Raw genomic sequence first — 25,581 nt, 5'->3', positions numbered from 1 at the left:
AAACCCTGCTACATAGAGAAATAACCACAATCGCAGATACTAAAAGTTACTCTTGATTTCGTGTAGTGTAAAAACTGAGACATTAGCTGGTCATTATTTGAACCCCCTTCGACAGAATAGAGGAGTCGAGCTTTCTCTGTAGTTTTCTCTTGACTGCTTAACGACGCATGCGTGCTGCTCTCCTCCCCCCTCTCCTCCTGTCACATCTGGATCTGGCTCCTCTCATCAGCACCACTCAGCGCAGTGCGAGGGAGAGACAGAGGGAGGGTGGGAAACGACCAGGGAAGTGGAGGCTCGGCCGTTCGCTGCAGCCTCTAAAACGACTGAGCACAACCGAGGAGGGGAGTCAATGAGGGAATATCACCCTCTCTTCTGCATGCCCTCTCTCCTCCATTCATCGACCCACCGTCTTTTTTTCTTCTTCTCCATCTCTTACCTCCTCTTGTCTCAAGTATGATGAGCTCCAGTCTGCTGGAAAACCCTGTGCAGGCGATTCTGTACCTGCGAGAGCTCACCACCATCGTCCAGAACCAACAGAGTCTCATTCAGACTCAGCGCTCACGGATAGAGGAGCTGGACCGGCGAGTGGACGAGCTCATCGGTGAGAACAGGCACCTACGGGACGTCAGAGTACAAGAGCATCATCCGTACCTTCACCATCATCACCATCACTCCGACCCCAGCTGCCGTCATAATCACCACCTCCATCACCACCAAGATCAAGACTCCCAGCACAAGACAGCTGCGGGATCCCTGTCCGAACATGCGGGCGCGCCAGCACAGGTCGAGGCGGCTTCGGCGGTCCACCCGTCGCCACCACAAACTATGGACCCTGGAGACATGCAGCTGGTCCCGGCCGACCCGTCCATGCTTTCCCCGGTCAAAAGTGACTCAGAAAATGGTGGAAGTTGCCACAGCTGTCGCTCTTTGGTTCCGATGACCCCCACAACTCTTTGTCGATCCCTGGCCGTGGTTAGGAAATCCGAGTAAGTACAGGTTCAGTGTCGGTGTGTCTGTCTTAAAATAAGGAGATAGTCTCACTGGTAGATTATTTGTATATCCTATTAAAAAAACGGCAATGACTTGTCTACATTTTCTCCAAAAAACATTAACAAAAAAAATCTACCTTGGTTATTCTAGACTTTAAATGTTCCATAATATTACATTGGCATCCGTCAAATTGGGACACACACGCGTGTTTGCGCTGCAGATAGAGAGGCGTTTAATTGAAGAAGGAGGCGCCTGCAAAATTTCCAATTTTTATCTGTGAGTATCCGCTAAAGACTGTGCCAGAAGTGGAAGAGGTGGATTATTTAAACGCGAAACTAGACCACGATCCCTGGATCATGACATAACTAACAGCTGTAGGCCTGTAGGCCCAGTGTACGTGTGTGACACCAGGAGCCAACTGCTGGTGATGCTGCTGGTTACTCCATTAATTACTATATGGAATAGGGAAACTCTCACGGGATCTTTGGGCCTCTAAAGTGTTAGATCATACATAGGCACACGCTCACGCGCGCGCGCAAACACACACACACACACACACACACACACACACACACACACACACACACTATAACCCCCTACTTGGAACCATGCTACATCACCTACGGTATAATGAAAGACAACCCATCCTCTTCTTCTTATCACATACTGTGTGTTCTGTTCATAAGTTTATCCCTGTAGGAGTCCTGATTGGTCTCTCTGGGACTCCATCCCTGTTGTGGGGAGCATCACAGAAAAGATGAGTGGAAAGGAGCAGGAGCGTGCATAAGGGATACCTTTTTTTTTTTTTTTTTTTAGAAAAAGAATTGTTGGTATTAATATACAGTGCATAATTCAACTGCTACATATATGTCCTGCTCTTGCATTTTTGTGTGTGTAGCTGCTCTCAGAATATCCTCCTGTCATTTAAAAATAGTTTATTGGTGCAGAAGAAATTACAGCATAAAATTCAGCTACGCACCACCTGTTCTGATAGTGTCTGTTCTGTCCTTGGATGGAACCCTAAACTACCGCCTAATAATTGATTTTAAGTTTGTAGATAATTTCTAATTTTGCCTCTGGTTGACTGGGCAGGTGGGGTAATGGGCAGTGAATACAAGCTTTCAGAAGCTTTATGAGAGGACTCACCTTTCCGTCCTTGTATGCTGCATCTTGTCTGCAACTGACTGGAGATCAGTTTTTCCCTTTGCTTTCCCTGTTAGTGACTTGTGTGTGTTACAAATGATTGTGTGTACACTGACCGTCTGTGTATTTGGACACATAATATAGTTTGAATGTACAGGCACATGACTTTATCCCTGTTTTCTCTGCCATGCTGATACATTACATGTGGGCATGTAGGGTTGGCGTTGAGTTTTTGTTTCCTCTGGATTGTTGTCAGTGTTGCTGATGCACATGGATGGGCCTATGGGGGCAGAGACAGGATCTGCTCTTTCGCCGTCTCCTTCTCCAGCTGAGTCTCTGATTTGTCCCACTTAGCCCATGGAGCGAATGGTAATCAGCCATTCTCAGGAGAGAAAGAGGCAGAGAGATACAAAGGAAAAAACAGAGATGCACACTCAGTCATTGTCTTTGATGGAGCCCTTGGACGTGTCTAGAGGAAGGAGCTGGAGGCTGCCATGTGAGTGGACATGTGAAAGGAAGGAGGATGAGAGAAATGGGGAGGAAAAAGGAAAGAAATTGCAATGGAGACAGAGGAGAGCAAGGAGGGTCATTCCATTGCAAGTGAGACAGGTACACAGAAGAACCATGGAAAGGTCTTTAATAGAGTGAATTTTAGATATCTGTCTCCTCAGTTTGTTTATCTCGGAGTGAACAAATAGGTACTTTGGAAAACGGAGCCAGGCACAATGACTGCTACACACAATGCAGTGGCTAGGTTTTATACCAAAATGGAGCTGATCTTGTTTTGTGTGAACACTACGGGATAGTTATAAAAAGATATAGCACTTAAAATACTTTTACAAAGCGATACAAGGAGGTTTGTGTGAGAGAAGGCGGTGCTCAAAGAGACCGAGAGTATTGGCCGACAGGGCTTGGGCATTGTACTGTTAAAATATTCACCTGTTCACTTTGTAAGCATTGTTGGAGGTGGCTGGCCATTCTGTGTGTCTTGTGCAGACCCATAAATGAATCTGCTTAGGGAGGGAAAGAGAGCATGTGTGTCTGTGTACATTCCTTAGGGCTGAACTGTTGTGTGTCAGTCTGGTAAAATTTCTTGTCTCATACTGGTGGTGAACAGGAACTGTTATTTTAAGCACACATCTTGACTTTATGGGATAAAACCTCAAACAGCTGGCCTCCATCTGTCTATATCTGACATTTTACCAAGCAGTCTAACTAAAGCTCAATAACGTGCAATATCTTTATATTTTAGTTAATGTGCTGAGTATGTTTTTGGTCTGGCCCCAAACCCTTGTCAGCCATGAATCGATGTGTTGTTATTTTATTCAAAGACCTCTCAGAACCTCAGTTAAAATTTTAACATTCCACAATGTTACATTTTTTGATACTCGGAAATTTTTCCCTTACTAAGAGATGCCCTCAGAATAGGGCATAGAACTGTGGAATACCTGACGCAACTCTTAAATGCTTTATTTGAAATAGGATGAGACACTCTAAGGTATTTATTCTTAGTAAAGACAAAAGACTCCTGGTAAGACAACCTTTGATATACCTCTACTAGATCCTATTTGGAATTTTACCATCAACCACATAAACAGTGGTATCTCCAGCTACAAGTTTAATCCATTCTGTGACTGAGCTTGTAAGTCAAACAACATTTCCCCATTTAAAATAACGAAAACCTTTTTAATCCGTTCCAACCTTGTGAAAATGCCCCAAACACCTCTAAATTCTGACAAAATTTTATTAAATCAATCAATGCATTCTTTGCCTGTACATAATTAATTATGTAAATTTATGTTAACGATGATAATCTATGAAAAGAAACGCAAAAGTCACAAGCACACGCACCCCACATCTTTTCTCTTTGAAAGACAATGAGAGCCGGTCTCAGTTTATGTTATATCCATCCGCCAGCTCACAGTGGTGTCCTAATGCACTGCGTTTACCTTGAATTGTCGAACACAAATATCTCGAGGTAAGACTGTACTCATCTATCTGCATTAAAAACTGTAATTAAACTGTGTCCATTGTTCATATCTAAAGCCAACTTGTTGACAGATATTTCCAACCTCTGCCAGATAGACAGTCATTACATCAGGCAGGATGCTTTAATCCTAAAGCAATACTCTTGTATTTGGTGGTCTTCATGAGCATGGTTCTCAGCCTCATCTGTTCTCAGATGAGGCAAATCATCTGAGAACAATGATAATACAGCCAAACTTTGCACATACCAATTACAGTTTTAGCATAATTTGTGCATGTGGACACAACACTGTAGACAGGAAACAACAACAACAAACAGAAACGGTGGTGTTAAGTTTGTGCCACAAAGTTGAACACTCTTCCAATGTGATCTGCTGCATCACTCCTGTGATCTTACTGTGTAGTCTTGACTTTGAAAGGGTACACATACAAATAATTTAATGACTCACATACTTATTTTTGCAGATCTGTGTGTAAGGGAGCATTTTGGAAAGGTTACCATGTGAACAGACACATCTGTCCTCTAAATAGGGCCTAAAACTGAGCATTTATTGGAGGTGTCAATGACAGGATGAAATGAGGAATAAACCAAACACCTAAGTATGCAAAGGGATAGTCTGCCATGACTGAGCTTTACACAGTTTAGTTAGGATAAAGCAACAATGACTGTCTGGGATTCCTACATTTTGTGTTGTAGTCTTGTAAAAGACCACATCTAGTTGTCACTTTTCTTTATTTTGTAGAATATTTTAGAGAAACCAAAAATAAGATCATTATCATTCATCTTTTTAGATTTGTATTTTTTCATTCTGTTTTTGACCACAGAAAGAATAAGTGGCTTGTGTTTCAAATATTTTTGTGCATTTTCAAATGAAAATCAAATCAACAAAGATACACTGATCCACCAAAGGTAAATCTCAGCGGATAATTGCTGCAGAAGTAGTGCTAAATGTAGAACAAATATTTATTGACACCATGTTTCTGTTTGAGAGGTGCCAGTCGGTGCTACAACAGATGGAGTACTATTCATGCATGCAAACTGTAGGGGGGGTGTCTATCAGAGATGTTAACAACATTGTTTAAGTTTGCAGAAGTTAATGTAAAAATGCAGGCTTTTATAGCGAGGAATATGTCTTGATTGCTTGTCAGTGTGAATCTGTGTCACAAGCAATATGCTGAGCCCTGGTCAGAAAACTCACTGTCCGCTCATTGTTGAAGACCAAAATGACCTACAGTCACATCCACTTTTCTGCAAAAAATAGACCTCAAAGATTTTTTTAAGACATGGTGATCATGCACATTTTTATACCTATTGCAATAGAAGAAAGCAATTATCCAGAGGGTCAAAGAGTATTTCTATCCGGCATCTTAAAAATGATGTATTTTTGTGAGACTTTCTTTTTGTTCTTCTCTTTCTAAATTGCTCTCGATAAGAACGCTGCAGAAATGCCTAAAATATGAATGCAAATGTAAAATGTATGAGAGAAATGAGAGTCAAACTTAAGAGACCGAGCAAGAAACAGAGTTTGAGTAACCATCTGTCCGGATTGAGTTTGGGAATTCTGCTAAATCACCACAGATGACGAATTTGTTGGGAGGAGACAGAAAGGAACACGCAAACATATAAATACTCACAGTCATTGTAAGTGTTCTCAGCTTCCTATTGACCTACATAGGGTATTTACCCTGGGATCAGTGCCAAATTGTAAACAGAACCAATGGAAGTAATCCAGAGGAGTCTGATGAAAGCCTCTGTTGAATCCTTTGGGATGTTAGTCTTAGAGTGAACATAAGGAGGAACATAAAAAAACAAGGTAAATAACCAGCATCAGCAAATTATAATCGAATGACTTGGTGTCCTTCCAAATTCTGTCAACCTCCCCTCTTTTTTCCCAGTTGTTTACCTCTCCACCTCTCTAATTTACCCCTTTGCAGGAGTGAGACTGTGCTACATCAGTTTTGCTGCCCCGCACCTGAACATCCAGAAACGGACACTACTGGCTCATCCAGGTAAGTGCAGCCAGTCACTTTTATTCTTATGGAAGCTTGCACCCACAGTGGCCGCTGTTCCGCCCACTGAAACTGTATGTCCATCTGCACCACCTGTACTTGCAAGTCAGTGAACTGAGTCATGTCCAGGCTTGTAATCATCCTTGTTAGTGTTTACAAAGAATAGTCTTAGTCATGTGGAGCATAGGGTTACAATCAGAGAATTAAGTTAAAAATGTAGTAATCCTTAAGAGAAAATCATATAGACAGATGGGGAACGGGTGGGGGGATGGATTTGGGGGATACGAACTGACATTATTAAAGTGTCCATGACAACCGAGTATGCTAAGAACAGCTACCTCTGCCATAGTAACCAGAGAATATAACTTTGAGGATATGCTGCAGTCATTTATGCCATCTGGTTCTGTGTGGGCTGCTTGTCTATTTGCTGCATGACTTTGTTCTTTCTTTTTGCATGTGCGGGGGACTGTGAACACACAACATTTGACTTGGAGTGACTGAGCAGAGCCCTGTTGTAGAAATTTGAAAAGCTGATTTTGTCATGTTTCTCAATGCTTACAGTTTGCCCTCCCTCCTCCAGTTTCTATCTTTTAATCCTTTGTGTTTAGAGTCAGTCTTTCCCAGATACAGTTGCTTTTTTTTCTGTGTTTGTCTGATGTCTTTTATGCTTGTGTTGTTTCTGTATGCATCTGTACTCATTATTTATCTCTTAGTTGTAAGACCTTGTCCCTTGCAATCATATCTTTGTAATTATTTCCATCACATCTCTCCATATCAAGTCTCTTACTCTCATTCTGTTGATATTAATATCACCGTCTGCCTGGCTGAAATCCCTCTGTTTTCTCCGATCTGATAATGACTTGGCATCCACACCTAGAGAGCCTTGATTTTATAAGCTAATACCATGGATGCACAGGACAGCCACCTGAAACAAAGAGATGTAGAGGAGCCATGCTGAATCATGGCTCATTATGATAGACTGTGTATTCCATATAGTTTCAGACCTGTCGTTCTAACGGTCAGCCAGGACAGTACAGGAATCTACCCGAGATATCATAAATTCTCCCTCCTCCCCATCCCACTATGCTTTCCTGTCCTATACTCAGGATCCCCCCCCCCCGGCTGTAAAGTACTATAAGTCTCCCAAGAGGTGCCATCTAACAGATGCTCTCTTCCTCCATGACATCATCAAGCAGGAGCAGGACAGCCTGTTGGGTGTGTTTGTTGTTGTCACTAAGCATGTGAACATGTGTGTGGCAATACAAGCTAGAGAAAGAGAAGAATATATAGCACCCATATTACTATGGAGGCTTTTGCTGTCCAGATGCATTAATAGCTCAACTTTTGCTTTTAAATCCTTTAATGCATTCTAATGTACTCTAATGTATTCTGATGCAGTGCAGGGGCATGACAGTGTTTTAATGGAGGTTTTCATAAAGACAGCCTCTAGCGCGCACACACCAACACACTCTTTACATCTTCAGGTTTCCTTTCTGTTCTGGTTCTACTCTATTCCCCTCTTCTCTATTATAGCTATGTTTTATCTCATTTGAAGATATGGCCAAGCTTCTCTGGCCCTATCTTGGACTTTTAGCTGGGGACGCAGAATATTTGCATGTGCATCTATCAAAGGAAACAAAGAGGAACTTAAGTGATGCACTCATTATTTAACCATGAACAGGCTTTCTAGTCTCCCCAATCCTGTTTTGCACTAGTTCCTTTCGTTTAAAGAATATTAGAGTAAGCATTATCTGGGTGGAACAAGGATGCCACAAGCACACAGCATCATGCATGCACACACATGCACCCATAATTGCAAACCATTACATAAACCTCTCGAGTGTGATCATACTTCATTCTCACACTAATCACACTAAGTATTGAAAAGGAGAGACCAGCATCTAGCAGAAGCAATTTGTTGGCCTTGACACATTTTCTTTCAAAATTGACAAAACTTGAGTTTCCCAGATTCGCTTTGATAAGAATCATATGGTTTTCAAATTATTTTTAACCTCCACCCAGGTTAAAACAGGGGTTAAAACATGTTGGACAGGACCTGGTATTAAGAAGAACAACCTATTGGTGGAGAGATAGGGCGTATTTCTGGCCTCTTGCCTGTAACCAGCTCCAGCAGATCCATGACCAGCATAGGGGATAATCAGCTATAGATGACACGATTGTCTCATCTACAAGAAGATCGATGAATGTATTGATGTGACCTCAGCTAATAAGTGATTACTTTTATGTGTCCAGTACAGCCGAACTGAAATGATTATTTGATAGTTTAAGAAAAAATTAGAACCACTGGTCATTGGCTGTAAGAAAATTTAATCTATTCTGTGTGAAGACATTATTTTCATCATTTAATAGCTTTGAGTTACGGATCAGTGACAAATATTTATTAAATTGGGATGGGTAGTTCCGCAGTGCACTGGTGTTGTGCCTGGAGTGTCCCCTGCCTCTGGCCGTAAGTTAGCTGGGATATACTCCAGCAACCCCTGTGATACCCGGCAGCGGAGGAAGCGGTCAGGAAGATGAATGAATAAATGGTTGATGGTAAAAAAAAAACAACTAGACCTGTGGATCTATAGGATAAAGTGGTACATTCTACATCTCACTGCAAGAAATATTACAGATCTGGGGACTTTCTGTGTGGAGTTTGCATGTTGTCCCCATGTCTGTCTTGGTTCTGACTTGGTGTTATTCACCCACAGTCCAAGAACATACAATATATTTTAGATATTGGTGACTGAGGATTCTAAATTGCCAAAAGATGCAAATGTGATTGTGATTTGTCTTACAGTTGACTTTGTCATGACCAGACACTGTGTCCCTTTCCAAAGATAAATGGCAACGAAAATGGATGCATAGATTAAATAAAAATGTTAACAATACAACCAGATAATAATGATTGTGGACATGGGAAAAGTCAACTTGTACATTTTTACATTCTTTTCATTGTGGTCACTTGTCCAGTTTGTCCAGGGGAGCTTGTAAGTTGTAAACAAATATGAGTGGACACATAAATTCAGTTATCCTTGCCTGGAGCCACCTCAGTACTCTCCACCTGATGCTTCCCTCCTAGCACCTCACACTGCGCATACTTGATGACCCTGCCAGTGTGGTAACAGAGTAGAATTTTGAAGGTCAACAGAGAGCACTGATGCCTTTCTGTTTGTTTTTGTTTTTTGTTTTTTTTATTCCATGGCAGTGGACAGATGCTGAGCCTGGAGGATGGAACTTCCTCAAGTGGTGGACAGGAAGTAGAGGCGCCCAAAAGAGAGGGGCCAAGCGAATATGAGATCAGCCTGGAGAATAAAAACAAGCAGGTATGTTCTGTTTGCAAAGTGTGTCTAAATGTGGACCCCTTAAGCACACACTGGGGTGGGGTAAATTCTGCTCCCTCTACTTTGCTTTAACATAAGTTGTGAAGGATAATCCTTTGACATTCACCTTACTTGACAACAAAAGAGTCTCATTGAGATCTATTTCTGTCTGTTGACATGAAAAAGAACAGCAGCCATTCTGCTGGCACAGCGACGGAACATGAAACATGCTAGGTTGTCATGGCAACAGCTAATAACTGCTTCTGGCGGCTTGAGATGTCTTTATTTCTCATACCATATTGCTGAAGGGTCCATGGTTGCTACTGCTGTTGCGCGTGCTGCAGTGGAAGTGTGTGTGTGTGTGTGTGTGTGTGTGTGTGTATGTCCTCTTTTCCTCCCACTCTTTCTCTTCTTCCCTTCTCCCCCCCCTTTTTTTTCGTGTCCCTCTTGCTGAAAATATGGGAGGTTAAAAAAAATTCTTGAGGAAGCTGAGATTTTGAGCTGAGCTGCTCCGCCAACAGACGGCACAGAAATAGGCTTGTGCGAGTGTTTTCTCTTCTATTCATTTTCTCAACAGCACTTTTGTCACAGCCCATTCATCTTCTTGCATGGCCCCTTCAGACAACATTAGCAGTTTAGTGATGATATATGAATTTTCTTTTAGCTATAAGACTATAAACCCTTTCCAGTTTGAACAGAGTGGAGTGGTAAGTAAGAAGAATTCCTCTAAGAAGGGGGTGATGCAAAGCTCACATTCTTAGATACTTTGTGTACATGGAGCACAAAATGGCAAAATGATATATGCCTGCTTTTTGATGAATAAATACTTTCCAGTGGCGGCTGTGTGCTTTGCAATATCACTCTTGCAGCATCATCTGTGAGCTCCAGAGCCTTGTAAACATATTTGATATTTAAACCCTCTCTCTCTTTTCATCTGCAGATAGAAGAGTTGGAGCAAAAGTACGGAGGCCATCTCATAGCGAGGCGGGCAGCCCGTCGTATCCAGACTGCCTTCCGTCAGTACCAGCTGAGCAAAAACTTTCAGAAGATCCGCAATTCTTTGTCGGAGAGCAAGCTGCCCCGCAGGATTTCCCTGCGCCATCCCAGCCCTTCAGGCCGAAACCGCAATGCAAACCAGAGGCACAGTTACAGTCTGCACCCAGGAGGAGGGCAGATACCACTACGTTCCAAAACTCCTCCTCCTCCCCCGTGTCGTTCCACCTCTTTGCCCCCTTCTCCTGCATCTGCCCCAGCAGCGGCTACCTCTCCTGACCCAGGCCCAGTCCCACTCCAGACTTCTGGACAAACACTCACGCAACTGGAGGACTGCTTCTCTGAACAAGTGAGTGCTTTTAGTTTTTGTTACAGCTCCTCTAGGTTTCGTTTAAGTAAGGATGCAAATGTCTGAGAATACATGTCGTATGATATGGCTGTTATTTTGGTCCACATAGATATACTCAAAAGAGTTTGGCCGTGGAATGAGAAGCACCTGATTCAGCTTCATACTTCTGAAAGATGTTTGAACTGTGTTTAAACAACGTCTGGGCTTCATGAGCGTTCATGTTGTCCATCTTTACTTTGTAGTTAGTGGTACAGATGTAAATGTTCGCACTGGCAATGAATTCCAGTGACATCGGGGATCTCCTGGCTTTTCATCTGATGTCATCATCATGTAAAATTTTTAATTTGTCTAATCCCTCACCCTCACCAAAAGTATACACTCAGCAACTTGACCCGCTCTTATACTAAGTTTTATCTGCTTAGACTGCACTACCTTGGCAGACTTTGCTGGGTTGAGAAGCAGTTCTTCTGAATGTAATGGTCTGGTCTGCAGCCAACCTCTATCACTGTTTTATGTTCACTGGTCTTACAAACAGCAATGTAGCAACTCTTGAGAAGAAATTCTTGTCACATAAATCATGTCTCCCATCCTAAGTGATTCATTTTGAATTCTATATTTTTCATGATCATATTTGCAGCTTCATTCCTTGGCCCAGTCAATTGATGATGCCCTTCGTGGTTGGACCTTGTCAGAGGGCGGACAGGGTAAGGGACTGCTGATGGACCCTGGGGCACTTCGTGCAGCTGCTGAAAGCGCTTGCCTGCCCCGCAGTGCTAGTTCGCTGCTCATGGCCTTCAGGGATGTCACTGTTCACATTGACAGCAATAGTTCCTACACAATCTCCTCTGCCACAACCACGACCACCACATCTCTGGGCAATGCAGGGAGCGGAGGACCAGGCAGCAGGAAGGCTTCTCTGAGTGGCATGGGTGGAGGAGGAGATGGTCAGTCAGCAGAGGAGCCGGAGTTCCCTGCACCTCCCCCAAGTGAGGAGCTGGAAATGGCTGATTTTGGATCCAGGAGGGGATCAGCAGTTCCTGCTCCAGGAGGAGGAGGGATGGAGGGAGAGAGTAGTTCAGACAAACAGGGGTCCACCTCCACTTCTACCTCTACGTCCACCTCTATATCCACGTCAGCCCTCTCTAACCAGCAGCCTGCTCAGATTTACACCCAGTACCAGCAGTACCACTACACTCACCCTCAGCAGATCCCTGGGGGGCCGAGCTCCGAGGCCCTGCAGGCACTGGTTGTTTCTCTGCCCAGGGACCGCTGCCAGGATCCATCATCCTGCCGCTCACCAACGCTGTCCACAGACACACACCGGAAACGCCTCTACCGTATAGGACTCAACCTCTTTAATGTGTAAGTTAGATGGCAAGACACTCATGTCCAATGACACATGCAGGACATTGTAGGATATTTCTGCACCCTGTGGATCTGATTTCAAAGCACACTTAATGTTTGTATCCCACAAAAGTTTAACAGTCCATCAGAACTCTTGAAGCGTGTGCTCATTAGCACTTGTGATAGTCTAGAGGAGCTGTCTGTTCGACCGGTTGTGATGTACTTATGTAGATGCAAAAAGGACAGAAGGGGAAAATAGAGAGGGGAGAGGGTGGAGAGAGATAGAAAAGAGGAAAATGCAAATGAGAAGGAAATGCAATAGATGAGGTCTTGGACAATATAATTTTATAAATAGAGTCCATGGTTGGCCTGCGCTTGTTAATAGTTAATACAGATTGAATCGAATGTATTCATGTGCATCAGTGACAGTTCATCCAGAAGTCCAGACTAAACAGCTTTTGTGCATGAATGCATATTTCCTCTCTTTCTTTCTCTGTATCTGTCTTTTTATACACACACTTTTTCTCAGTCTGGCACACACAGCTATCTGCTTCAAAGCGTAAAATTATCACACAATTGCTGTTTGAATTCAAATGCAATCTGTTTTTCTCCATTTGACTACCTGTGGGCAGGAACCCAGAACGAGGAGTCCACTTCCTGATCACACGTGGTTTCGTGCCAGACACAGCCATTGGAGTGGCTCACTTCCTCCTGCAGAGGAAGGGCCTAAGCAGACAGATGATTGGCGAGTTCTTGGGGAATAGCAAGCTGCAATTCAACAGAGATGTCTTAGAGTGAGTTCCGATTGTTAATCAACATATAAGTATAATGCAAATACATGTGGTTGGATTTTGATGCAAAGAATCTTGGTATTGAATTTTAAATCACTCGAGGTACCCTTATTATTCAGTTTATTTGTAGCTTTCCCCTGGTTTGCTCAGATCCAGTTTTCTCAGTTTTCCTGGTGATCACTTTCACAAATTTTTAATAAGAGGTTGTCAGTCATTCTTGGTTAATTTTTTAAAATTTTATCTGATAACTCATGTAATGTTACCAAAGATTGATTTATAAAGTATACCTACTGTATACTTACTATATATCCAGTTAGCCTTTTTTTTTTTTTTTTTTGTAATGTCCGGTGTATCTTTTTGATGGACTTTTCCTGACTGATAAATACTGATGTCTCCTGAGCTCACCAGTTTGAAACTTGGTACTTCCATAATTATCTAATGTCAAGCCTAAACCCAAAAGACTTTGATAACATTCTCAGAGTTTGTATTAAGACTCATTTTTCCGAGATATTTTCACAGATTGAAAGGTAATGTGAAGAACACATGCCAACCTTATGGAATACAATTGTGGAATGCCATTTTATTTTAATCCACTGGTTGTAAAACCCTTCTACCTGTGTGAGACGTGCTTCTTCTTTTAAAAAACCCCAACATAATTCATCATGAAGATCCCTCTACTACATTGTTTTACCATTGACTTTGTGAAAAACCACTGAGGACCCAAATCAATATTTTATTTATCTTATTGGCATTTATACCACTGGACTTGAATTGATGATTTCTTTAAAAAAAATTCAGCTCAAAGTCCATTTAGTAGCTGCTCTGGATGTTTCAGCTGTATCACATGACATCAGCCACCAAAATGAGCACCTCCAGAACCCCTCATCCATGACAACATTAAAGCCAAAAATCAATGTTCCTTCCTGATCTTGGAAAGAACCTGCCCCGTCAACCACTTGGACCATTTAGTAACAGTTCTGGATCTTTCAGTTGTACATGTTTGCTATTTATTCATGTTACTATGTTACTAGGAGATGATGTGAGAGATTAAATAATAGATATCCTCTACTCGGACATTAATAAATTCAGGTATGTTAAAATAGAACGAGTCATTGGACATGAGTTTGAAACATGCACATTGTAACACACACAGAATCACTTGAAATGCAGCACTGGCATACATATATGCAAGACATCAATGGAAACACGCATTTACTTAATGCTCTCACACTCACCCATACTGCATCACATCAGTGGAGACACAGATCCAGGATGGAGAGGCTTTTTGCTGAGGTTGTTGCAGAGACTGTAGAAATAGGTCACTGCACTGAACACACACACACACACACACACACACACACACACACACACACACACACACACACACACACACACACACACACACACACACACACACACACACACACACACACACACACACACACACACACACACATTCTTTCATTCAGACACAGACACACACGCATGTACACAAGATGTGCACATGCACTTGTGCCCCCTTAGTGATAATAAATGTTGTACTCTCACTCTCTCTTTGCTTCTCACTGCCATCAGACCATGTCTCCCTTATTGATCTATAGATAAAATGCATCTTTGCCTCTTTGTGTGTCATCCGGGTCATTGTTTCTGAAAGTGAAGTATGACACTAAGAGACTAAGAGGTTTTCCATCAGTACATGGGTAGTCATAGCTTGATGCACATGCATAAACAGTCACTTTCCTATTACAGTGACATCTTTACCCGATCTCACCCTCTTTTCCCTTTTACCACATTTTGCTTCTCCATCTCTGTCTTCTTTACAGTTGTGTTGTGGATGAGATGGACTTTTCAGGCATGGAGCTCGATGAAGCTCTGAGAAAGTTCCAGGCTCATGTTCGCGTTCAAGGAGAAGCACAGAAAGTGGAGAGACTCATTGAAGCTTTTAGGTAAGACTATCAACTCACTCTCTACCAAGCCTCTCTGGCTATCAGGCTCTGGTTTCACTTTTTCATACAATTCAATACAGCAGCAGACCATAACATGACTAGAAAATATTTTGAAAGACACCTGTTTCCCCTTTTTTACCTGTAGCTGCTTGGAAGAAGAAAAAGGAGAGATTAGTTTTAACCTTACATATTTTGCAATAAAGTAGCAGCAAAAAAACAAAATTGTTTTGATCTTGCACTCTTGGGGTTGCAGACATTTCCAGAAGTGTTTAGCTGGTTCTTTCACAGGCTGTGAAGAAACCAAAGCCTGGTATGATTAACAAATTATGCTGATTGCTGGTAACCTTTGACTGAACTCAGCAGTGTTTGATTGTCAGCCAATCACACTGCAGATCCGAGCTGCAGGCAATCAGTGTTTCATCTGAACAGAAATAGATGCTTTATTTCACTGAACATCACACAGTTGAACATATGCATGTGCTTGACAGTTACACTAAGGATTACGTACAAATATAAGAAGTAAGAAGTGTCTCTTTGATACTCGTGAGGTTTTAGCCTGATTTGGTTTTCTGCCCTGAAGTCACTACAATTCATGAGTATATTTTCTGAAGAGGTAAATAGTTATTAAAGTACCAAGAGGGTCTTGAGAGACCTGCTGTAACTTCAACACTGTAATGTCTGTTCCTCCCACATTTTTATGATCCTATTTTACCTCATGACTTTGACGCCAACACAGAGCAGCTTCGTCAGAAATTAGTGCCTTATCTCTTGACGTACTGTCCTTGAAATGTCCTGGCAGTACCAAAAGACTGCTCCCGGTACTAAAAACATGATAAAATGGCCATTATTGTTTTCATTTTCCAGAGTAATTGGTTTTATTTTTGTGCACATTTTATCTCCCTCTGCTGCTCTCTCCCTCAGGATTGCCAACAATGTCACGACCAGCACATGAGTTGAACTGCTGTCCCATTCAAGTCATTAACCAAGACACCCTTCTGAATTACACTGAATTGCTAGTGTAATTCATTGCTTGGGGGGCATAATCACAATAGAAAATGTGCTGCATAATAATTGTCTGCTTCCATATTCTCAATATATGATCCTATTTCTCTGAGGTGATAACTTTGCTGTCATCTTTTTGTTGTTTTAAAGAATTAAAACTTAGTCTTTAGGTTTCTTTCCCCCCCAAATCTATTGAGTAAAAAAAACAAAAAAACAAAAAACTATGTAGATCCGTTTTTAAATTCTTTCCAACTTTCATCCTATCTGTAGCAGTCAGTCCAATAGTTCCTGAAAATTTAAACCTACATAATTGCTTTGTGAGGCTGTACATAGATTATTGTCCTTTCAGCGAAATGTTGAGGTCATCATCCTCACATTCATAGGCATTATTATCATGGTGATGTTTAAGCAGGTGTAAAGTTTATGTTTATCACACTCGTTCACTTTTAAGCATGCTATGGTTTACTGGTCAGTACAAACAAAAACAGTTCAGGCAATGGGAATATGATAAGCGTTATAGATATTTAGAAACAAGCCATTGATTATGACGTTAAAAGTCAGAGGATCATTAATGTTTCTAAAATACATTCTGAGGGCTACAGGATTTTGGAAATTATTGTAAATTGACATTCCTTCTAGTACTTATTGAGTATTACCAGCAGCTGGGCAGCCTATGTAAGGTTCATTATAAAAAGAACTCCATGTTCATTCTAATAAGCAAAAGTGTCACCTAGTACGGAGGTGAGTCATTGATTTGTATAAATGACTTCAACAGGCTGTGGATAAACATGCAGCTCATGTGAGAGGAATCCCTGTTCCTCCATCGTCAAGAGTTGTTTGAAGTTAATATGATCACTTATGTCTGTTTATTTGGTTGTTGTCTGCAAGGGATCCAGATGTGGATGATTCTTAGGGGTAGAAACGTCACATTATATTTACACGATTTACTGATGATAAACATATCATTGTAATTGCTCAGATTTGACTACCAGGGTCAGTAATTTAGGTGGTATTACTTAGTTAGGCATGAAGCGTTTCTGAATGAAGCAACATGATCATAGTGACATCACTGAAGTGTGTGTAAGTGCCCTAGGTGCAACGATGAAACAATTAATGATGTTCTCATGGTAGTGCAAAAATAAAATCACACATTGGTCAAATTGAGACAGCATTTTTTGCTGACATACAGTAGACTAGAAACTCATTTTGGATTGCTCAGGTTCTAGTGACAATGACGGTGAAATATTACATTCTCTGTGTATTTGTGGTGTGATTGGTAACTACTGAGAAATGGAGAGGGTCGCCATTAAGGAAGGAGCTCTTACTCTCATGCAGCAAGTGCTGAGGAAGGAGGAGAGAAGGAGTAATCATGACACTTCCTCTCTCTGCTTCTGAGTTGAGGGCCAATCAGAACACCCACTGCGGTCATCAGTTAATCACATCACACTCAATGATACATGTTGAGCCCCTGGGTGCAGATTATAAATTCATCAGTGATCTGAGACCACACTGTCAGTAGATGTAGCTTTGAGTGTAGGTCAGAAATGAACTAGCTTTTTTTGGGACGGCCAGACATCCGATGCCATTTCAGTTATGTAACAGTTGTTATGTCATCTGTGCATTACTCATGTCGTGAGTAGTTCCTTTTATACGAAAGGATATTTGTGCCAGCTGGCATGCAACTTTCATATGCAGATATGAAGATAAAAGATCAGGAGCTACTGTTTGAATAAACTGGTTACATAAGGCAGGGATGGGTGCTTGAAAATGTGTAAATGAAGTGCACACACACTCATGCATACACACACTGCTAGCTAAATTTAGCTCATAAACATATGCACTTTACACATTGCACACTCCCATTAGCATATACACATGGCAGATCTTGTCTTGCAGTCAGTTTGAAATTAATTTGCCACTGTGTTACATTCATTTCAGCCACTATCTATATTTGTGTGCATGTGCATGTTTTTAAAGGTAGCAGCATTTGTGTCAGTCAGCTCTCTTCTCCTTCCAACAAAGACATTGCTACTGAGCCTGGCAGTTGTTGGGTTGTACTCTGTGAGTTCTCTGCATGGCCTCAGATCTTGCGTGGGGTCTGGGGAAAGGCATTCTGGCTGTAGTCTCAGATGTGGTCCCTCTCTTGCATACACTGACAAGCACACAGGAATCTGGAGAGGAGCGGTCCTCTCCATGTCTCCCTCCTGCCTGGCTGCAGAGATAAAAGACACCCACCACAGAAATGGCCCTGTTTGCAAGTCTAAGTGACTGTAAAACAAGGGGTGCGTAGAGGTTGGAGGTCTACAAGAGTTTGTGAAGTCTGAGGATGGCAAAGGAGCAAAGCAAGCCCAAACGCACCATCTCTGGTTTCAAAGAACAATGAACTTTGTTACTTTTCCCAAAGCCAAATCATTCAGACCATCAAAAGTATCTAATGTGCTGTCAGTGACTGCTATTTTATTGTATTTCTTAAAATCAGAAGACAAGTTAGAATCACTCTATCCCTTAGTCAGTTTATACTGTAACTTGCTTAGTGACACGTCATCTTTAAATTATGAATGCCAACACTTCACAGCATTAACTACTTGGTTTGTGAATGATCTCTATGATTTCTATAAAATCCAGTAACATTTGCTCGTCTCTGGGAAAGAAACCATAACACACTTTGAGTAGAGCTTTAGCAAATTAGATGTACAACTGGGCGCAATTAGACACTCACAAAGAACATCATTAAGATTTGGTACACTGGCTTTGTAAGCCTGAAAATAGATGTATTGAGTGGTGTTGTTTTTACATTAAGCCTTCCCTAATTGATAATAAATAGGATATAAAACAATGTAATTTAACAACACCAATGCCATTCTCCAAAATGACCACAAAGTTGAATCAGAGCATCTCTAAAATAGTTCAATATTAAAACCTTCATGATGATTATTGTAGCTGTGTTATATTATAGGGTACTTTACTGTTAGCAATGGGTACCTAATAAACTGGCAGCTGAGTGTGATTTGATGTAAGTCTGATTGAAATATGCCAGCATCTTTTTATAAAATCAGTTTGTGTTCATTTTTGTGACTTTTTGGTGTGTATAGTATAAAGTGTGTTTAGAGTGAGCTGGACCGTTTTAAGCTCCCGTTTTGACGCTACAGACAGCAGAACAGTAATTAAGGTGGGAAAAGGTAATATTGCTTCTTTAAGTGATCTTTGCAATAAAATAAGCAAAAGTTCTGAGAGTTTAAGCAATCTTTTCATGAATTTGATTTTAATATGAAAGCGTTCCATTAAGTTTAAAACCCAACAATTTCGGTGCTTTACTCTTCTCAACAGCTACTCCTTTCAAAAGACGAGTAGTACTTCAGTTGAACTAAAAGCTGCCCAGACCCAAAAAAGTTACTGGCATTGGATGACTGTGTAATGATAGTATAATAACATACATAAAGCTCACTTTCAGTCAGACCTATAATATTGTCTGTTTTTCCCGCAGCCAGAGGTACTGTATGTGTAATCCTGATGTGGTGCAGCAGTTTCACAACCCAGACACCATCTTCATCCTGGCTTTCGCTGTGGTCCTCCTCAACACTGACATGTATTCACCCAACATCAAACCGCAGCGCAAAATGGGCCTCGATGACTTCATTCGTAATCTAAGAGGTTGGTGTTTGCCAATGAGTACACTACTGTATTGGGTATATGTCGAACAGGATGGACCCTGGGGGCAGAGCCGGCAAAATACTGTACATCTCAGACATGTTTTAGTTTTTAGGACAAGTTGTCTTAGCCCCTTGACACCTGACTATATATTAGGTCCACCTTGAATGTATATCAAACAGCTTCTGTTGGTATACATACAGAATGTTTTGTCAGCTGCATCTGTATGGAGAAGTGGTTTGTTGCAAAGATGCAACACTTGATAAGGGATTCAACTTTGGCTTTATATTATACAGTATAGTAGATATGTATACACACATTTCAAACGGTTTACTGCAGATATTGATGAGGAATCCAGTGGAAAGAAATGTCAAGAGCAAGGATGATTTTTTTTTTAGCAGAGACCATTGGGAAGTTTTATAACCACTACTGTTTTATCAGCCTTACTAACGGTAAATTGAGCGAGAAACTCCTGAAGTGATAAAAGGCAGCAGATGCTTGCCTCTGCTTGCTGCCATCATGACAACCAATTTCTGATCTCCATGAGTTGGAACTCCGCCCCAGATATCCTGATGCTGAAGGATTTATAGAAGCTCACAAAGAATTAAAACACAAAGTTTCCTGGGGCATTTCATCACCATTGCTCTCTGAGGTTCTCTGAGGTGTCAACTCATTCTCTGTCCATGGTCTTAATAGATAGATAGATAGATAGATAGATAGATAGATAGATAGATAGATAGATAGATACTTTATTAATCCCGGAGGAAATTGCATATATCCACTGCTCAGGCATTACTTAACAAATAATACTGGATAAACACCAGGAGAAAAGGAAACACTGACATCACAGGACATGATGGAATAATAATGGATGGACATATGGTTATATGGTTATATGGTTAATAATAATCATATGGACATGATGGACATAATGGAACGACAGCAAGCACAAAAGGGTTAAAAACACACACATCGGTTGTGTCACAGCTGTAAAAGGTACAATTGAATTGTTTGGCTTCAGTTTCTCAGATAAAATTTATATCATCCCACAAGGCCGAATCTCAGTTAAGTTTGAATTTCAAATAATTTCAACTGTTGCTTTTGCAAATAAACAGAGAATCCCCAAAGTCAAATGATTTCATTCACAGCCTACATGAATAATGAAAATATTCACAAACAAATGAAAAGTAAATGTTTTGATTTATACATTTCTGACACTGAGGAGTATTGACTGTAGCGGAGGCTACTGAAAAAACACCATTGTCATTGAAATATTTATATGAGGAAGTGAATCATGCTCAAAATAAGTGTAATATAGGTTATGTGATCAATTTTTTAAATCACTTTCTCAAATAGGGAAAACATACATTATGTTATCCAACACATCGTGTCACTTAAGTTGTTAATGATTGATCATGCTTTTACTTACCATGACTCCCCATCAGAGTAAAGGTTTCATCTCTGAGACATATAATATCAGATTATTAACACTGTTACTATGCAAAAAGCATTTTTCTGTTTTTCATTTGGGTAGTTTGGCCCATTGTTTTCCCACAGGTCTCAATGCAACTATAAAAATTTGTCTAAATGTTTTAGAAATATCATTTTATTATTGCTGTATTATTTATTTATTCACTGATGAACTTTTTTTTATGTACAGTACTTAAGTAAATGTACTATTCAACATTGAACTAAAGGGAGGAAGTATTTTCAGAGTGATTGTCCAATCACCGTGTCTGAGCTGATAACCTACAGGTTTTTTAGACCACTGCTAGCACTAATGGTGTCCATTCTTTCCACAGGTGTAGATGATGGGGCAGATATCCCAAGAGACATGGTTGCAGGCATTTATGAAAGGATCCAACAGAGAGAGCTTCGCTCCAACGAAGACCACGTCACTTACGTGAGCCGAGTGGAACAGTCCATCCTGGGCCTGAAAACTGTAAGTGATATTCTCTCTTCCCTTTCGTCTTGTTTCAGTGAGCTGACAGGACTACCTCCTGCCTCATGCATTATTTCATTTCTGTACTACCTGTCATCCCCAAATCTTTCACCTTGCCTCTATAGATCCTTGCCGTGCCCCATAGACGTCTGGTGTGTTGCTGCCGTCTGTTTGAGGTGCCTGATGCCAACAAGCCTCACAAACAGAAACTGTCTCAGCTCCAGAGAGAGGTCTTCCTCTTCAATGACCTGCTGCTGGTTAGGAAGCTCTATTCACCTGCTCACTTCACTAATATAAACATAGACTCCGTACCATAAAAATCAGATGCAATTAAACATGTTTCCTCTACTATAGGTTCTGAAACTCTGTCCCAAGAAGAAAAGCTCAGCATCATACAACTTCTGTAAAGCTATGGGTCTTCTGGGAATGCAGTTTCACCTCTTCAGCAATGAATGTACGAAGCTTTTTCTTCTACTCTGCAGCAGCTTATTATTAGTATTGTCCACACTGTAGCTGGAAAAATGCTGAGTTAATGGTCAGAGAGAGTTGTGTGTCAAGCCAGGGTCAAGATGCAGACATGGAATGAATTGCTGGTAAAACAAAATTAACCCACTGTTGCCTTCTTGCAGTGAGGTTGTTTGTGCAGATTTAGTTTTAAAAGAATTACTTGTAAAAAAACAACAACAACCCAAAACAAAATATTTAATCACTCTATGAACTGTTGTCTTCAATAAAACAAAAATTTCATAACTGAAGTCATTATGAACTCCACGTTTATATTAAACAGAATAAAGAAGTTAAAAAAATAAAATTTGATAGTGTCTATAAAAATCAATATTTCTGTGTACTTATTCTACATCTGGGTAATATTTGCTAGCTAAATGTCTTCCTAAATCTATGTACACAACCTATGTTGTGTATGTAGAATGAACCTTCTTCAATCATATACTTAGATCACACAGGAAAGCTGTATTTTAGCAACAGACATACATCAAACCTTAACTTGTTCAAACCTTAACCATGACATGTTCATGAATCCTTTAATACCGATATAGATGATTTTCAAAGCTTGCAAAAATCATTTGAAGTCGAAAAAAAAGATTTTATAGAAAATGTGTTTGAAAATATTTGAAAATTTCCCTGCATCTCCTTTTAGAATCAAATTCTTGGTGAAAGTGCAGTCCTTTTGTCCTTGTTTGTCGTCAGACTACGCGCATGGCGTCACCATGCTGAGCCCATTTACCTCAGAGAAGAAGCAGCTGGTGAGCTTCTGCTCGCCGAGCGGAGAAGAGCTCAGGAAGTTTGGCGAGGAACTCCGAGAGGCAATCACAGAGGTCAACGAGATGGAGCAGATACACATCCAGTGTAAGGAAGGAAACTCTCTCAGACACTCATGAATATCACAATATGCTGATTCAAACACATTCACATCGCACAGCAATGTATGATGCTGGTTGCAATCTCTTTCTTGTGTTTCCAGGGGAATTGGAAAGGCAACAAGGTATACACACAAATGGCGGGCAAGTGGACACACATACAGGGCACGGCTCTCCCTCAGGTGATGGTTTTGCGCTTGCGGCATAAAATGCATAGCACAGCATACGTTACACAGAACAACACATACATCACCCAAGGCAATGTGGAAAATGGGACAACTTCATGGAGAAGGCTTACACACGTTAAAAGAAAGGGGGAAAATGTTTCTTGACCATATGGTTTAAAATTTTACTTATTCTATCATTGATAATTCTTATTGTGAAAAGAAGATAGAGTTCCAAGAAATAACTGAAACAAAGCACAGAATGTTGCTGAAAGGTTAATTAGTTTGGCCTCAGAGATGCTGCTGGGGGGATTCTGTAGATCCAGGTAAGCTTCCCTTCTGTCCTTTTCTTAAGATGCTAGCTCTGGACTCATATTTACTCTAAGCAAGACAACAAGATGAATATACTTCCCAAAATGTTGGAACTGTTAACTGATACAGATTGTCAGCTTTAGAGTCATTATTCTTCATATTTCTTCCACTTTGGAGAAAACCAGTCCAGTTGTTTCCCGTGTTTGTAGCCGTTATGAAAGCATCAATTTTATCTTTTCACTCTCCCTCTGAAACAAATAAGCATGTTTTTAAAGCCCTTGAAATATGTTATGTATATGAGCCTAAAATGTAGCTGTTGACTTACAGATACACTCATTTGTTCCCACAGGCCAACAGGACTTGTATGATAAAACTGGCAGTAACAACAACACAGTAGAGGTAAGTGCTAAAGAATCTTTTGTCTCCCTCAGGTAAGAGCCCCCATCGCCAGCTATGTGGGTGTGATTTATGTGTGTGTGTGTGTGTGTGTGTGTGTGTGTGTGTGTGGTTAGATTTTGTATCATCCTGTAAAGATAATATGTTTAATGCTTTACTTTTAAAAAAGCACCGCCTGAGGCATATCCCCTACTTTGCAGCCTGAGATACAAAGGCCCCTGAATGGGGTCTGCTTTAGTGGCACTCCTGTGAGTGGATCAGCAGTCACTTGACTGGCTGTACAACATCCCTCTTTTCTTCAGCTGCTTTCCAGCCTTACTGTTTAAGCCTTTGCAATCCACTATAAGCCTGGCTGACTCGTAGAATACCATCTACAAAGCCAGATAAGCTTGATAGAGGTAGCAGTTTGTTAAGCGTGTGGGTGTGTGTCTGTCTTTAAAACAAACCCTTCCTTTAACTAGTCTTGGTGATAGATGTTGTTTTACCCTTTCCGTCTGTTGTTCTATACCTTTACCCTTTCTTTCCTCTCTTTCCTACCTTTTGGTCAATCCTTCAGAGCTGTAAATAAGTGTGTTAGGGAGACACCATGCCCTCGGTGTCACCTCTCTCCTCTTCTGACACTCCTTTTATCTCATTCTGCCACTCATTCTGACCCGTTTGGACTTACACACATGAAATCCAATACGTGATAACTCATGATCTTTGAGCAAAAATCTCTTCTCACCTAAAAATCTGTTTATGTCCCTGAGCAGGTGCTTGCGTAAAAAAAAAAAAAATCATTGAGAGAAGTGCAAATCATGTAAAGCCATGAGCGAGGGAAAAAGGGAGAGTGTGTGTACTTTGCATGTGCTCGCTCTGCATACCTGCATGCCTGCATGCCCATGTGCGTAACACACCAGAGGGCTGCGTAGAGGCTGCGTTCAGGCTGGTAACTCCTCATGCATTCTCTGACTGTTCCTAAACTAGGTGTCAATTCACAACAGGCTGCAGACCTATCAACTGAGCCAGCCCAGCATTGAGTCCACACCTTTGGCCCTGGCTGCACCACCTGCCCTTATTAGTCCAATCCAGTCAGGGGAACTCCGCCCAGAAACACTCATCCAATGCCAGCAGATCGTCAAGGTGATCGTTGTCGACCAGAGCGGGCGCGGTCGGATGGAAGCCTTCCTCAGCCAAGGCCCGGCAACTCATCAGCTCATCCAATCAGCCATGTCCACTCCTGTTCGTGTCAGGGAAGGAGAAGGACCTCAGCCCCCTCTGCCGCCCCCTCCTCCACCTTACAACCACCCCCACCAGTTCTGTCCCCCTGACTCACCCATGCCCTTTCATCACACCATGCCTCTGACCCGCAGACGCAACTCCAGTGGCTCCCGCAGCATTGTCTAAGTCACTGGCATCTCAAGGACCCCTGGGCCCACACTGCTGGAATTCACATGCAAGAACACATAGACATACTGGAGGACTAAACAACTCACTTTGAATGGTCTGACAAAGGAATATATACTGTATGAGCCAAAGGAAGAGAAAGGGAAAAGAAAACCAACAAGAAAACACTCAGTCTAGACGGAGAAGACTGAGTAGTGTTGTTCTCAACGTGACATCCATTACTGAAAGACTTTTCTCCTTTCTTTTTCTCTCCAACCTGTCATCCAGTAGCTAATGGTGTTCTCTGCCTAGATTTCACACTCTTTAAGAGAACTTGTGACTGTGCATTTAAAAATATCACCCCTCCGACAAATGTGGTTGAGATATGATTGTGAAAATGTCAGAAAAGCAAAAAAAAAAAAAAAACCGACCACAAAAGGACAAGGGTTTTACTTAAAAAAGAAGGAAAAAACTATTGATATTAAGTTTGCAAATGTT

The 25,581-nt window shown here is 41.3% G+C and overlaps 1 protein-coding gene across 1 annotated transcript; it reads left to right on the top strand.

Moving 5' to 3' along the window:
- Window positions 1-215: 215 nt before the first annotated feature.
- Window positions 216-25,496, top strand: iqsec3b (IQ motif and Sec7 domain ArfGEF 3b). The gene is made up of 15 exons (XM_068313548.1): window positions 216-986; window positions 6,055-6,129; window positions 9,341-9,458; window positions 10,396-10,797; window positions 11,435-12,159; window positions 12,774-12,935; window positions 14,756-14,878; window positions 19,365-19,531; window positions 21,331-21,470; window positions 21,596-21,727; window positions 21,825-21,924; window positions 22,677-22,835; window positions 22,951-23,028; window positions 23,672-23,721; window positions 24,685-25,496. The coding sequence occupies exons 1-15, from the start codon at window positions 454-456 to the stop codon at window positions 25,102-25,104; spliced, it is 3,384 nt and encodes a 1,127-aa protein (XP_068169649.1). The 5' UTR covers window positions 216-453; the 3' UTR covers window positions 25,105-25,496.
- The last annotated feature ends 85 nt before the right edge of the window (window positions 25,497-25,581 follow it).

The sequence above is a fragment of the Antennarius striatus genome, chromosome 4 (genome assembly GCF_040054535.1).
Source record: "Antennarius striatus isolate MH-2024 chromosome 4, ASM4005453v1, whole genome shotgun sequence".
Lineage (NCBI taxonomy): Eukaryota > Metazoa > Chordata > Actinopteri > Lophiiformes > Antennariidae > Antennarius > Antennarius striatus.
This window is presented reverse-complemented; position numbering and strand designations above follow the sequence as displayed.

Coding starts and splice junctions, on each gene's coding strand:
- iqsec3b (XM_068313548.1), top strand. CDS start 454: ATGATGAGCTCCAGTCTGCTGGAAAACCCTGTGCAGGCGATTCTGTAC. Junction 22,836..22,950: donor GGAGCAGATACACATCCAGT/GTAAGGAAGGAA, acceptor TTGTGTTTCCAG/GGGAATTGGAAAGGCAACAA. Junction 23,722..24,684: donor GTAACAACAACACAGTAGAG/GTAAGTGCTAAA, acceptor TTCCTAAACTAG/GTGTCAATTCACAACAGGCT.